Here is a 16,190-nt window from a genome sequence, read left to right as displayed (position 1 = left end):
TACAAAGGAAAAACAAGAGCCGAACAAAATCACAATCAATTGGCTGGCTAGATAAAAGCTGGAAAGATAAGCAGCCTGGTTGATTGAAAGAAAAGAATCAACCTGACAGTTTGAAAGGTGAAATGAGTGAAATGGTATCTGAATGAAGAGTTGATCACAATCCCAGAAATGACATAAACCAAAAGAATAGGCATATTGATGTGAAGCTCGAGGAGAGGGTAGATGTTTGAATTCTCCAGCTACAAGTGTCCAAAATTTGTCAAAAGCAACAATACAACAATAATTCCAGTTTCTTGGTCAGAGGGTGGATAAAGTTGTCCTGACACACTGGACCACTTGGCAGGGCTGGAAGGCCACTGTGCTTGGGCCCAAGGGGATGTCTATGAGCACCCCCAAAGTGATGGCATGCAGTTACCGATCCTTTAAACACCATGGATCCCAGTCACCCCCAAAGGAACTGACTGCGTGAGAGCAGAAAGCCCACCATTTCCAACTCCTACACGATTTGGCCTTCAGTCATGGCTGAGTTAGGCCAGAGAGAGGCCAGAGGGGGACAGAGCTCTGATACCCTTCAGGACAGACACAGCTGTCAGGCAGAAGTAGAGAAATAAAGAGCAGGCACCAAGTGTGGACAGCTGTGGTCCTTTGAGCTTCAATGGCCGCATGACAGAAATACCAATGGGTCTCCCTAGCCCCACACTCTCTGGTAGTTATGACAATGAGGCCTCTGGAAACGGCGGGGTTGGGGGTAGTTTTCATAGAGATGGATTCCAAATGAGAAACCCAACTGGGGGCACATTTGCTAATGCTTCCCTTCTCCAAGACTTCCCGGGTCCCAGGAGGGGATGTGAGTAAGGCTGTGTCATTCTAAGACAATTGTCACAGGAAGCCCATCTAAATCGGTAGAAAAATAACTCTCATCTATTTTCAAAATAAAGCCCGGACTTTGCTCCCACCCTCAACTGAGCCTCTCATGGGGCAACAGGATCCCAAGGGACCCACCTGCAACCGAAGCCGGATTTTCTTCTCTTCATCCAACTCTGACAGTAACTGCTTAATCTCTCGTCTGGAAAGCAAATGGCAGTAACATTAAACAAAACCCAGACTTCTATAACAGGAGATAAGAAATCTCTTATCACTACAAAATCCATCTATTCCTTTTACAAAGAAGATGTGGACAGAACATTACACTATTTTCTTTGTACAGCTAAGGCTTAGAGCCTGGTGTAGAAAGGCCATTATTTCTGGGCTCCCCAAATATGCAGCCATTAAATAATAGGTCTGATGTGACCTTGGAAATCCCTTAATGTAAAGCTTCTTCTAGAAGAAGAAGGGGAAACTGAGACTCAGGGGGGTGGCCTGATTTGCCCAGGGTCTAGTCTCTAGGTATCCAGGCTTGTATTTGGTCGTCTTCCCTCTAATTAGTCCTTTCTTCCAGAATTGCTGGTCCTTACATGTACTTACATTAACAATATTCATTGCAGACATTTTACCGCTCCCCATATACACACACATCTATATGCATATATATATATATATATATTTCCTGTATTTTCACAGAATTTTAAATTACTAAAAGGTTAGCAATATGTTTTCAGATATTCTCACAGAATCCTACAAATAGGAACACCTAAAAACTGGCAGGTCAAAGAACTGAACTAAGGATACGGTAATTATGTCACAGACGAAGTAGACACAAGTTAGAACACAAAGCCCAGTGCCCTTTCTAACGTTAAATAATGAAGTAGAACAAAACGAATCATCTCACAAACCCAGGCTCTAGACTGAGGTCACTACAACCATGCTAACTGGTCAGAGAGCTGTGCGCCATTTAAGGTACTAGACACTCCAGTTTACACGTGCACGTGTGCAAACTAGACTGGGAAATTAGAAAGCAAAGACCGCAGAGGCCTTATACGGCATCCGCTCGCTGCAGACGTGCGCCATGTGGTCCTTATAGTTGGACCAGTGTCCCAGTACTGTGGTCGACGCACTGGCTTCTCTGACATGCACTGGTCACGCTCTGTCCATGTATTTATTCATGCACACGCTGTGTACCACGACCTCAGTGGGCCCAACTTAGGGTTTAGGAGAGAAGTATAAGATGGGGTCTGAAACACACGGCACAACTCCAGGAGGGAGTCGAGTCCAGGTGGAGGAGTTCATTGGGGAAGGAGGTGTGAAGGAAGTTGCTACGTCTTGAACTAGTGAAAAAGGGTACGTGTCTATGAGGAGGGGAGACAATGGGGGAGTTGATGGAGAAGAGCCAGGACAGAACAGGGAGGCGAGAACTTCAGGTTTGGGAATGAGGAGAGTCAGCACAGACTTGAGCTGAACGCTGCACGGAAAGTGACACAGAGAGCTAAGCTGGGAGACTGGTGGGGACCCAGCACCCTGGGGCAGGGAGGCCAGGCCCTGGAGAGGAGCCACTGTGATGACTGATTTGAGAAGTTGGCTGGGAAGCACAATTCCAGCCGACCACGCCCAGGCTTCAGAGTGGAGAGAGCAACATGGGGTGGAGCAGCCCCCGGGCACTGGTGACTCTGCACTCAGGACTCAGGCACAGGGCATTTCAGACATGCAGGAAAGTTCTAGGCACTTCCCAGAAGGAGGGCCCCAAGGCAGGAAGCCCTGGATCCAGGAGTGGCTGATTCATCTTGGTCAGAAGGCTGAGAACCAGTGCTCTGGGACAAACTGGGGTTGTGGGGTCACTGTCTAGGCCGGGGACACCTGTTGCCTGGACATGGATGGGGCCTGTGGGTACCCATAGCTCTCCTGTGCAGGGACAGCTAGGAGCTGGGGACTTGGAGGAAATAGGGGCAGCCTGGCCGGCCCTTCAAGACCCACTCTAGTCCCATCCTGCAGTTCTGCATATTTGTCTGATGAGTCCTTGCCAGGCAGGGGACATGGGACACCTCCAGTCTGAGCGGAACAGAAGCAGGATACAGCCGCAGGGCTCAGAGTTCCACAGGAGCCTTATCTTAGAATGCTCCGGGGAAAAGACAATGATGTACATTTGGGGAAAAGACGGTGCTGTACATTTGGGAAACACCACATACACTAGCCTCTGTCTTCCCAGGCACAGTGAAGGCTCTGAGCAGTGCTCTAGAGAAGAAACTAACTTGGTTGAACCCAATTATTCCCCAAAGAACATGAACATTCAGTGGTAGGCAGGTGCTCAGCCTCAGGTGTCCTCCCCAGGGCGTGGCTGCGGGTGCCTGTGAAGCCGCCATGCTGCTCCCCAGCTGGGGTGCTAGGTCGCCTTTGGAGACCCTTTCAGGAAACACCTCCTTCAGGTGCTTCACCTGTTCCCTCCAGAAAGAGCGAACGGGCCCCTAAACCCTCTGTGCCTCAGTTTATTCAGGTAAGTGCCTCCCGACTCCCAGCCCTTTTTACCATTTTTGTCACTGCACGCAGTGTCCTGGGTGGGGTGTGTGTGCCGAGTGTCGAGCCTCAGGTTGAAAGAGTCCCTGCATCTTTTTCCCACTCTGTGTCCCTAAATGCAAGCCAGTTCCTACACAGGGCAGCTAACTGAAGAAATGGCAATTTCGCTGATGCCAGAAGGCCGCTGGGCTGATTAAGCAGTGGTGCATGTACATACCACGTGTTCTGGGGATGTGAAGATCTTTTTCACAGCCTGCTCAGCACATTGGTCCTCGTGGCTGACTCCTCCTCATCCACCCTGAGGCCAGCCTGGGCCCTTCCCAGGTGCGACTGAGCTACCTGAAGCCTCTGGGGTTCACCCGCCCACTCCCGCCCCTGCTGCCATCATCCCCAGGGAGGCTGGGACCCAGGCTGGCAGAACTCATCCCTGACCTGCGGAAAGCACCCCCAGGAGGTGGTTTGAGAAGGGGCTGCAGACACTCACTTCTGCTGGTCCTTCATGGTCTCGATGATGCTCCTCAGCTCCCGGACCTGCGTCCTCAGCTCCTCCATGGCTGCCTGGCTGCTGGCCACAGGCTCCATCTTTGGTTTGCCTTCCATGCCGAACAGAGACGGGGAGTTGGCTCTGTGTCCAACTGTTCCCAAAGAGGATGACAGAGGGGAGGATGCTGCCGAGGACAGAGGAGCCGGCCCGCCGCCGCCTGCAGCCATGGTCCCCGGCTTCGGTGGCAGGGACGCTTTGTTGTCGGAGACCTGCAATGAGGCAGGACAGACAGGGTTCAGGCCAGGGAGGCATGTGGGGCACTGCCCTGCCCTGTTTACTACGATGCTCCGTTTACATCACCTGCCCTGAAGCCCTCCACATGGTCCACACATTCATTCCTTCCTCCGCGTGCCCTCAAGGGCCTGCTTGCTGCAGGCAACCCCTTGTTGTTGTTCAGTTGCTCTGACTCTTTGTGACTCCATGGACTGCAGCATGCCAGGCCCCTCTGTCTTCCACTGTCACCTGGGGTTTGCTCAGATTCATGTTCACTGAGTCAGTGATACCATCCGACCATCTCAACCTCTGCTGCCCCCTTCTCCTTTTTCCTTCATCCCTTTATGTATTTTAAATTTAGCCACCTTTCTGAACAGGTAGTTCCTAATTGATTTAATGTACTTGTCCAGAGGCCCATGGACCTGCTAGGCTCTTCAAACTCTGAAGTGAGTAAAACATTTTCCTGACCTTCAAGGGGCTGAGAACCCAGTGAGATGCAGATAGACCAACCAACACACTGCAAATGATGGGCGAGTGCACAGACAGGAAGGGAAGCAACCAGGAAAGACCCAGTTTCCTGGAGGGAGGGTCAGGATGAGGAGGAGGACCAGGAGGTGGTCAGAAGTGGGGTGGTTCTAGAGGGGGCAGTTCAGTTCAGTTGAGCTGCTCAGTTGTGTCCAAATCTTTGTGACCCCATGGACTGCAGCACGCCAGGCCTCCCTGTCCATCACCAAACCCCAGAGCCTACTCAAACTCCTGTGCATCACATCAGTGATGCCATCCAACCATCCCATCCTCTGTCATCCCCTTCTCCTCCCACCTTCAATCTTTCCCAGCATCAGGGTCTTTTCCAATGAGTCGGTTCTTTGCATCAGGTGGCCAAAGTGTTGGAGTTTCAGCTTCAGCATCAGTCCTTCCAATGAACACCCAGGACTGATCTCCTTTAGGATGGACTGGTTGATCTCCTTGCAGTCCAAGGGACTCTTAAGAGTCTTCTCCAACGCCACAGTTCAAAAGCATCAATTCTTCGGCACTCAGCTTTCTTTATAGTCCAACTCTAACAACCATACATGACTACATACATGACCACACACATCATGTATGGACGTGAGAGGGGGCAGTGTGTGAGACAAAGGCCTAGAGACCAAAGAGTGAACTGCAGTCAGAGGAAGCTAGAATGTCAGGGGGCAAGAGAGAGGTGGGGTGTGCCCTCCGGGACAGTTAAGGCTAGGGAGGCACAGGGGGCTTGTGGAAAGGGATAAAAGATCGGCTTCCAAGCAAAGGTCACCATGGCTGCAGAAAGGCCGAAGGGCTGGCGGGTCTGGAGATCTAGACACTTTCTGGGAACTCTCATATAGTGAAAGCCAGACACAGTGAGGGTTTCCCTCAGGCAGTGGCCAGGAGTCTAGAGAGAAGACAGTTTAGAGAGATGTGGCAATGGCAGGTTCATTCAAACAAGAGCTGCAGCCCTGCCCTCCCGGAGCAGACACCCCACAGTCACGAGGATGCGGTCCTAGACAGGCCACAGCAGGTGAGATGAGGTACAGACCGAGGGCCGCGGGTGGGGATGCGGAAGGAGGCACTAAGGCTGACCCGTTCATGAGAGGAAGAACAGGCCGAAGGCCCAAAGAACAATCTCAGTTTCAGACACACTGAATTTTAGGAGCCTGATGGATAGCCAAAGGGGAAGTCCAATGGGCAGAGTCAGTTGCGGGGAGCCGGTGAGGCATTCCACTCGTGACAAAGGTCATGAGGAAGGAGGCTCGGCATACGCAAAGGCGGGATCGAGCCTCAGGAGTCCCCCCGGATATTCTCGAGCATTTTCCCCCCAAAAACCAGAGTCTGCCTACTTTATTGCTTTGTGCTCTCACCTCTGACTTTACTGGGGGCTGTCCCCTACCACCATCTCTCTCTCTCTCTGTCAAAGAGTTAACTTACAGCTCCAATTAATAAAGTTCCTGGGCAATTAGGAGTGTTTAAATCCAAACCCCTCAGATGGCTCTCTAACTCGCCTGCCAAGTTTACCCGGACTCCTGCAGCTATGCATACGATTGTTTACAGTCTCCCAGCCTCCAGAGGCACGGGAAGCTTAAGATATTCAAATCGCTTAGAGCCTCTCAGAGAGTTAAAAACTGTCAGAATAAACTAGTAAAGGAATTCATTGATGAGTCAATGCTTGTTGCCAAGTTTTCACATCCCCTGAATTGTATCCTTGAATGTGTATTAATTAATAGTTGGTATATAGTAAAAAATAAGTAGTGGCCTTGGTGTTAGTAACTTTAGACCCTTAAGGTAATAAATTCTTTCCTTTGTTGTAAACCCATTACACATCTGCCCTATAGGAATGCAATTTTATCTTTGGAAGATGGTGCCAAACCTTAAAATAATTACTCTTAGAGAAAATAAGTCTTTGTTGATAAGTCCTTGTCAAGAGTCATAAAATGTTAGTAGGCCTTCTGGCCAGAAGATGATGTAAATCACCTAAACCATTTGTATACGATAAATTTGCAGGAAAGAAACCTTGGTTTTTGATAAGAATCAAAGACTGCTGACTTTGCATCCCCTATTATCCTCTATGTGTAACTTAGGGTATAAAAGCCCCTGTTGAAAATAAAGCTATGGGCCTTGTTCACCAGCGCTTGGTCTCCCCATGTCATTCTTCCCTTTAACTTCCAGCTGAGTCTCCATCTGGAGCGCGGAACCCACCACGCTTACTAATTATGCCTGGGCTTCTAAGACCCACTCGAGAAGGTGTCTAGGGTGAGGCACCTTCCGCTATTCGAGAGGGCGCCTGCGGCCTACGTAAGTGGTGCAAACTTCTTGTCTTGAAGTTTTATTGGTCTCCCGCGTAAACCAAGCTACTCAGCTTCTTTTCTCCACTGAATTTTCCTACTGAGCTATCCTCATTCTATTGTTCTCTATATCTCTAATTAGCATATAAATAGTCGCCTAGGCCGTCTCTCCTTCGAATACCCTGGATCAGCTGGGGCTGGTCCCCAGCAGTCAGTGACTGAAAAAGTGAATTGGGCCAGAGAAATCACCAGATGAAGTGCAAGCCATGGGGGTGGATGACACAGAACAGGAAGAGAAGAGGCCCACTGATAGAACCTACAGGTGCCCAGGATTGAAGAGGTAGAGAGAGAGGGGAGGGCTCTTGGGGGCTGAGATGGAGAGGTGAGAGAGGGAATGGAGCCAGACCAGAAGAGGGCCCCCTGGAGGAGCTTCCAGAGGCGCTGAGAGCAAAACTGGGGGAGCCGATTGGTGGAGCCAAGGGAGAGTGAATTCTGGTCAAGGCAGGTTGGCAGCTGCAGGGGAGGTGAGGGGCATGGCCTGCAGATTTAAAACTCCTTTTCCAAACACTCGGCTGAGAAAGGAAGATAGGAGAAAGAGAGAGTTCTTAGAGAAGCCTCAGGAGGAAACAGGATCAAGAAAGGGTTGGATTTGCTTTCAAAGACAGGGGAGACCCTGAGCTGGAAGACTTCTTGAAGGTAAGAGCCAAGGTGAAGATGGAGGATACAGACAGGGAGGTCTGATGGAGAGGGAGGTCAGAGGCCTGAGGGGGCCAGGAGGGCACAGGGAGCATGAGAAACACGGGTGGGAGGGAAGAGGGGCAGGACGCAGGCCTATGGAGGTGAGATCATAGGCGGGGGGAGCGGGGAGGGAGTAGACAGGATGGTGGGAGGTGAGGGAGTTGAGGCTGCTGGTGAGGCTGGGCAACACAGCCGGGACTCCCTCCAGCAGCCGGCACCCAGGGCTGGAGCCAAGATGGGGCTGGGCTGGCATGGTGAGGAGGCTGAGCCTGGACTCAGGCTGTGCTGCAGGGAGAAACTGGGCAGAGTCCGCCAGAAGCAGATGGGCCATCGTTACCAGCCTTTCTGCTCGCCTTTTCTCTGCCAAGTTATCATTGAGAAAATCGCTTTCTGCTGCCAGAGAGAATGTGCCACCATCCTGTGCTGATTGTTAGTAGGAGTTAGAGTAAGAGGGGCGAGGGGCTGACATTTACAGAGCACTGATTATATGCCAGACGTTGGCTGGGCAACTGAAATGAGGGTCAGTTGGCACACAGGCTTTATGGAGCAGGAAACTGAGGCTTAGGGATGTGGTTGAGAAATTCCCCACATCTCAGAGCTCAGGAGTGGAAGAACTGAGCTTCAATCCCCTCCCATGATATCAGCTGGACCCTTAGGCTTGGTAATGTGACCAGGGCTGCCTGTGCCCGAGTCTCAGGGTCCTCTCTCCTGGCCTGATTTTCTTTGCTTCTTTTCTACTCCTAAGTTCATACCCTTCCTCATTTCCCACCCTGTATTCTCACATACATCCCTCAACCCACCCATGTCCTCACAGTGACTTTCAGACATTTCTTGGATCGACGCTTCTCTTTGCATTTCCTATGTGACTCACCCTCCCAAATCACTTCAGCTAACACGTGTTTGTTACAAGCCCTCACAGAGTACAGGCCACCAAATGTCCTGATCAATTAGTTCAAGAGGAATTTCTAGAAGCAAGAAATAAGAATGACAACTCTGGGAAAGAGAAATGGAACAGAACAGTAAAACTCAGAAATGTGAAGAGCCAATGCCCACCAGTAGATGTCGCTACAGAGACACTCTAGAGACGTGGGCGAGAGTGCAACTCTAGGCATTCCTATGGTCACCAGGAAAAACGGATCTAAATCCAATTTCTGCAAATGGAATCCTTTTATAAAGGCAGACTGCTTCAGTTTTGTGAATATTACAATCGATCTGCTTTATAGGATCATATTTTTTCTGACTATATCAGCTTTTTAAGAAAATCTATACATGTAAATCCGTAAATCTATGAGAAGGAAAATTTCACATCACCTTTGATTTCTTTGTGTTAATTCCTGTTGTGAGTGCCTTAAAAATGACATCTGCTTTCTGTTTTTAGACAGAAAGCACTTGCTAATGTTTAAAGAAAATAACTTCAATTGTCCAGCTTCTCTCAGTATGAGAATATGGCATTTTAAAATCATACTTCACAATCACAGGATGAACGGAACTTGTTTAGGATAACCTTTAGAAGCCACACACAGTTGCTAAACAATGTGTTCTTTGTTCCTCATAAGCCAATAATAAAAGAGCTATACTATCCCTGGGCATGCAGTGAAATTAAAATGTTTTTAGACTATAAATGTATCCTAATAAATGAATCCAAATAAGCTTTTCTGTAAGAAATCCCATTAGTTATTCAAATTCATGAACTGCCAATTGTAATTTGTGACACCACCAGTTTTGAACATAAAAGTCACAATCTGTAGGCAGAGGGCACAGCATTTAACATATTTCATGCAATCTTTGTAAAACTGTTTTGGTTGTTGTGATGGTGATGATGTGTGAGGAAATATGTGTGTGTGCATGTGTATGTGGTTGCCTGTATGAAAAGGGGATCAAGCCATAAGAGAAAACATGGGATTCTGCTCAGTTTTGGAGACTGTAACATTCCTTAGGGACTTTGATGACCAAAGTCATCACTGTCATCAAAGAATGACAAAAAATTTGTGTTGTGTGTTGTAATGGACTAAATGTGTCTTCCCAAAATTTCCCAAAATGTGAAAACCCTAACTCCCCTTGGGATGGTATTGGGACATGGGATATCTGGAAGGTGATTAGGACATGAGGGTGGAGCTCCCATGAATGGGTTGTTGCCCTTCTAAAAGGGACCCCAAAGAGCTCTCTCACCCTCTTTCTTCCATATGAAGATACAAAGCGTAGTCATCAGTCTGCACTTCTGAAGAGATCTCTCAGCAGAAGCTAACCACGCCAGCATCCTGATCTCAGGCAGCCAGCCTCCAGAAATGGGAGAGACCAATTTCTGTTGTTTCTATGTCACCCAATCTGTGGCACTTTGTTTCAGCAGCTCCACATGACTAAGATATCTGTTTCTCTTGTTTGGTTTATGATGCATCATCAGAGCAGACACGAAAAGGCAGGGGTCCCGTGCTGCCAGGACACCATCACCACGGCTGGCCACTCACTTGGGATATGGTAACAGTCTTCGACACTTTCTTGGATGCGTCCACTCCTCTGTGTGCAAGTGAAACGTGTTCTTCTTTATCTTCTTCAGGACTTGGGGAGTCAAAGATGTCAGGGCTTGAAAGGGAAGACTGGATAAAGCCAAAAGAAAATGCTTTTGTCAGAGTTACACCTTAGCTGACATAGCTTTTGTTAACATAATGCAGTATGCTTTTCAAAGCACTCGACAGTTATATTTTGTTTGTCTCTTCATTATAATGCCAGGCAGAAAGTGTGCTATTATCTGTGTGCTAGAGAGAGTGGCAGAACTGGGACTAAGACGATTTCCTTGACCAGGGATCTTTCTTTCTATGGGATCTTTCCACTGATGCCTGTTGGTCATTTCATCTGTGCAAGCATCCACCTATCCATCTATCTTTTCCAGCTCCCTCCATCCCTCAGAGATCCTCTGTTTTTTGTAAACATTTGCTACCATGTGCCAAGCACTCAGCTTGGTACTGAACTTGACAGTGACGTGCCAGACACAGTCCCTGCTCTCACAGGGTGGACAGTCCAATGGGGAAGGACGTTCAGGTTGAGAGGAAGCTGCCTCTAACCCGCCTCTCCTCCCTTCCCTCCTGATCCTTTCTCAGAACCACCGAATCTGCTGCATAGTGAAGTGCCTGAAAGGACTTGTCTGAGAGGAAACCATCTCTGGGAGTAAGGGATCAGCAACCCTGCAGTCCAGTGAGCAGTGTTATCTGCAACCCCAGAGAACCGCCCTGCCTGCCAGCACACCATGCTCATGTCTAATCTGCTACCTGCTGCTAAAACGCTGCCCTCGGGGCCATGGACGATCATTATCCATTCTGGATTCCATCTCTGCTAAGGTGTATTTACAGAATGGCAGCATCTCTTGGTGAAATATGGGGAAACACTCCTACCCTTTCTGCCTTGCTGTGAAGATTGAAAAAGCTGGATGAACAAAAACCAATTCACTGGAATCACTTGGTCAAAGAAGATGACTATGTTAGAATTTCCTTATTTTAGGACAAAGCAGAGAAAAAGAAGAGTTCCTGCGGCAAGGAGGAATCTTCCAGACATGTTGCTGGGTGAGCTCCTATTCAGCCTTGCCTCTGCGCCTTCCACCTCTGCAGTGGGAAAAATAGCCGTGTTCAGGGTCACCATGTGGCTCCATTATAGAAAAATCAGACCTACAAATACTATTCATTTTCTTCTGTTTACTCTACTTACTACGCATTACATTGAGGGAATGTTTAAGCAATGTTTTAAAATGAAAAGGTCTTGTTTGTTAATCTTCAGTTAATCTGAAAATCCAATTACCTACATCCCCCCAACCAAGCTTTCTTTTACTATAAGCTTAACTACCTTATAATGCCTCTTATTTTCAGATTTTATTCAAAAAGCCAGTTTCCTCCTATAGAACCTATGATTCATGAGCTGTCAATCAATGCTGGCTCTTTGAATTCAATAAAAAGCTCACACTAGGTTGAGAGGCCCCAGGCTACAGAGACATGACTAATGTATTTCCTCCATCATTCCCTCCAATTGCCTTTTAGGAATATGTCCATACACAGTAGTCCCATCTTGCTATGAAAAACCTAATGGGAACACGCTAATGGAAAGAAGGGTAAACAGGAATGGACAGGAATGAAGGGAAAGAGTACAGTAATTGTACTTCTTTAAAGCACAAATGTATCTTGCTGCTTTAAGTCCACAAATAAAATTGTTTCATATAATATATCAAAGTTTGAGCCACTATTTCATAAGCTTTCTGCAGACAGGGACCATATTTATCTCATTCCCAGTTGCAGCCTTGGTACCTGGCGCAGAGCTGAGCCCACAGCAGATAACCATCAATATGTGTGGAATGAGTGAATGAACAAACATGTTATCTAAAGGCGGGGTGAAGATGACATGCCTTTACCCAGTCTCCCCCAAATGTATCCGAACCCCCAGACACAAGCTGTAGGGACCAAGAGTGTGGTTGCGGGGAGGAGGGCGGGTGGAAACTCAAACTTCTCTGTGTTTAATCCTGATACCTCAGGATCCTCTAGATCTTGAAAAGCTGAGAAGAATTTGGACAGAAAACAAAAATGGTGAAAGATGCATAGAGAATATATCAGAGGTAGAATGGAATATTTAAATACAGAGATACTAAGAAGCAGTTAAATAGTGTGTGTGTTGATGAAGTGTTTAAGGAGGGTGTGGAAAGCTGAGAGGGAAGGAAGGTGGTGCTGACACAGTTCTCTCTGTAAGAGTAAAAAAGTAAGCCATGTTTTCAAGCCTTTCTTCCCCAAAGATGGCAATACACAGTTAGATATGCTTCCTACAATGAGGAAAAACAGGACCACTCAATCCACACTTCCAGACTCAGTGGATATGAGAGACGAGGTTCAAAGGAAGTGGCATTTGTTTTCTTCTAAATGACCACTCCTTAGGTGGGATCATTAGAAAGTGTCCTGAGAAACCTGAAAAAGGTTAATTCTTTGGTATCTGGGTGAAGGCTTTAGTCCCACAGTCCCAGCAAGGACAAGGCAACTCAATATATAGAGACAGACAGACCCACACACATACATACGCTGCTTGCAGAAGCATCACGATTTTTCTACAGTGACCTTCACTTCAGTGTTTAGGATGAATGGAAACATACATGTCCAGAGACACTGCATTGGCTAGATAAACGCCCACGTATTCCCAGGCTAGAGTGTGGGGACAGCCACATTCACTGTGGCGTGACGGGAGGGGTGCACGATGGGGAGAAGGTGCACAGTGGAAGGGGAAAGCAACTTCCAAAGCCATGTATTCTGTGTGGGCCTATTTTGAAGAAATGCAAGATACACAACAGGAGGTGAACAGGTCTTAGCTCTTGGGAACAAGACTACAGGGAACTTACTTTTTTCTTCACCCCTTTTGTGCTTCAGATGTGGTACAATAAATACATTACAAGTTTTGAATAAGAAACAAAGTTATTCAAAATGACCCAAACGAAAACTTCTTTGGGTTATCTGGAGTGTTCTGCCTGTTCTCTCCTGCATGATCAGGTGCCTGGTATGTTTGAAACCCATCTCCTAAAGGTCTACGTGGGGTTCTGTGCAGGGGTGCTGAGGACAGGGCTTTGAGAGAAAAATGCTGGGCCGCTGCCAAGCACTGGAGAGCAGCTTACCCTTTCTTCCCCTCAAAAGTTCTCTTTTGTTTATAGACCAACCCAGCCTTACTCTCCTTTCCCATCAGAAAACATGACATTTTTTCCCCTTACCGATTTCACTTCAGGTTCAAACAAAAATCCATGGAAGAACAGAGGAGGAGAGGGGCACGAGGGAGTCCCCACCTCACTGGCAGATGCACAAAGAACTAAAAGAAGGAAGTACTGCCTGACTCCAGAAGACTCTCCAACTGCTTCCAGCCAACAGTGTAGCTCATAGACCTCCCTCTCCCAGAGGGTCCTCCAGTCAGCCACTCGCAGCACAGCCCTTGGCCAGAGGCCCCAATCTCTCCTGCCTTCCAGCCTTGGGAAGCGAGGAGACACTTACAGACGTCAGAGACTGGGATGGAGGTCGTCTCCCCGTGGCTTTTGGTCTGCTTGTGGTTGGGTGACTGAGTTTCTCAGTAGATGATACCACGGAGTCAAAACCTTCTAGGTCTAAAACAAAAGGACAACAGATTTTTAAAAGTGCATCAGTAGGAGTAAGGGAAGGTTATTTTAACATGCTGCAAGCACGTCTTTTCATTAATAATCATCCTTTATGTCTGGTTTATACTTCATCATTTATTAAGGTTGTTTTACATCCTTTGGTCACCTCATCAGTGTGATTCAAACTGAATGAAAGAATCATTTCCACCTCGGTTTAACAAGCTAACATGGAGGAAAGAGAGCCATGATTTTTCTCCCCTCCTTCAATAGCTATATTCATAAATCTTCAAAAGCTACAGAAAGAGAAATAAAGGAGGATTCCTCTTTCTTCCACAAAGCCAAGTCCATTTTGGTAGATACAACATTTGTGTAGTTATAATACAATAAGAACTTATCACAAGGTACCACATCCCTGGGCAAGTGAACGCTGGTCGTTGATTCCAGAAGACAAGCGAGGGCAACCTTGTCCTCTGGCTGGACCATCACCCTACTGCTAGACTCTTAACTGCCTGGAAACAGACAGCAAGCTTCTGTTCCCTCAGATGACTCACAGAGCCCCATACCAGTCTGTTTCCAGACACATCGCCCAGCGGAGACAATATCATCTTCAGTCACCAGTCTGCTCACTCGATCTCTCCATGATGACTGAGCAATGACTCTGTGCCCCACACAGAGCTGGACACCAAGGTAAACCCAGTGAGCGTGGGAGAAATGAGCCTGTCCTCAGGGTGCCCCCATCTCGAGGACTGATGTCTCAGATGAACGGCATGTCATTCAGTCAGATCATCACTGCCTTTACTTTGTCACCTCCTTCAACCAGATCAGGCAAAAGGGGTGGCCTGGTTCTACAGAGTTCTGGGAATCTATAAACCAAGTGTAGATATCTGTGTGATGGACAAAGGGATGGCTGGCAGAAAGGGATGGACCTTGAGACTCATTACTGCTGGTGAATGGGACCACACCCCCTCTTCCTGACCGGGAGACCATGCTTTATTGGCCGTGCCTGACACTGCCTTCCCAAACGATCCCCATTCTCCCAACAGAGCCCTAGTTTTGTTTTAGGACAATGTGCTCAGTGGAAGCTTGTTTGGACTAATCTGGTGATGGCGATCCTGCTTCTTGTGGCCTGTGATTGGTTTAGAGGTGGCCGTGGAGCCCAATTTGGGTCACTGGGAAAGGAAAGGATTTCCTCTCTGCCTCTAAACCTCCTCTTCCTTCCTACTTGGGGAGTTGTTGTGCAAGAATAGGATGCCTGGAGTTGTGGATAGGTTTAATGTCCTTCTAAGAAGAGAAAGACACCAGGACCCACTTATCCCTCTGCTGTTTGAAGACACAGTCCATGAACCGGGAGGAGGGGACTCAACAGACACAGCATCTGCTAGTGCTCTCATCTTGGCCTTCACTGCCTCCAGAACTGTGAGAAATAGATGTCTGTCGCTTAAGTTCTGTCATGGCAGGTCTGGTAGACTAAGACAGGCCTGGATTTTGAGCTAAGCTGTTTGGGCTCAAATCCCGGCTCCACCACCAGCCACCAGTGTACCTGGCATGTTTCTAGTCTCGTCCCATCACTTCTTTTTTTCTTCTGCCCACACCCCACAACATTTGGGACCTCAGTTCCCTGACCAAGGGTTGAACCCATGCCCCCTGCATTGGAAGCATAAGTCTTAACCACTGGATCACCAGGGAAGTCCCTTCCTGCTCCTTCCTGCGGCGTAGTCTTCAGTCCTTTACCTGCCATTGCACAAATGACTATACACTCTTTTATGAACCATGAGGGAGATGCTCTTGGAGATCTTCAGGACAGCAAAGCAGAAAAACAGAAAGAGCTTGGGTGACTGATCACCTCAAGGAGCCACTCGACAACCCTGGAATGACAATGTCCTGACTTCTCACCATGTGAAATAAACTCTCCCTCCCCTTATGTCAGCTAATTTTAGTCAGATATTCTTTCTCTGCAACTGAAAGCATCTTAAACTGCCACAACTGCAAATGTGCTGGCTCGGGACAGAAAAGATAAAAATGATGTGTGTTTTTTTCCCTTCCTTATTGTGGGGAGTGCTCCTTTGTTGAGGGGTACCATAAGCAGTCTGGCCGTGTGACAGCTTTTTTCTATTAATGCGCAGGCAGGTGCTGTCTGCAAACTACTTCCTTGAGTGGAATATGCAAAACCAAGCACAACTCACTGGTCAGGACAAACCATTACATTACCCCTGGGATTAGATGACATGACTTTATTCCAGCACCTGGTGAATGAATAATTACTCAACATGAACTCATCTTATCAGGGCAAAGCAACTGTAACCAAAGGCTAACTCTGCAGAGACAGCACCAGAAAAGCATCAGCAGTGCTCTGAGGCCAATGAGGAGCTGATCAGCACCCAGGGCCACAGAGAGGCTTCTGAAAAGGGCCCCCACTCACCAG

At 47.8% G+C, this 16,190-nt stretch overlaps 1 protein-coding gene across 3 annotated transcripts in view; it reads right to left on the bottom strand.

Annotated features, from left to right (window-relative positions):
- Positions 1-16,190, bottom strand: part of SH3KBP1 (SH3 domain containing kinase binding protein 1) — a 332,811-nt gene that overhangs the window by 1,050 nt on the left and 315,571 nt on the right. For all 3 annotated transcript variants that reach the window (XM_070365436.1, XM_070365437.1, XM_005897720.2), the window contains 4 exons: positions 13,668-13,777; positions 10,137-10,265; positions 3,869-4,137; positions 1,003-1,066 (listed from right to left, as the gene is read on the bottom strand). In XM_070365436.1, the coding sequence (XP_070221537.1) occupies positions 1,003-1,066; positions 3,869-4,137; positions 10,137-10,265; positions 13,668-13,777 (572 nt within the window). The remainder of the gene's footprint in view (positions 1-1,002; positions 1,067-3,868; positions 4,138-10,136; positions 10,266-13,667; positions 13,778-16,190) is intronic.

The sequence above is a fragment of the Bos mutus genome, chromosome X, assembly GCF_027580195.1.
Source record: "Bos mutus isolate GX-2022 chromosome X, NWIPB_WYAK_1.1, whole genome shotgun sequence".
NCBI classification, from domain to species: domain Eukaryota; kingdom Metazoa; phylum Chordata; class Mammalia; order Artiodactyla; family Bovidae; genus Bos; species Bos mutus.
This window is presented reverse-complemented; position numbering and strand designations above follow the sequence as displayed.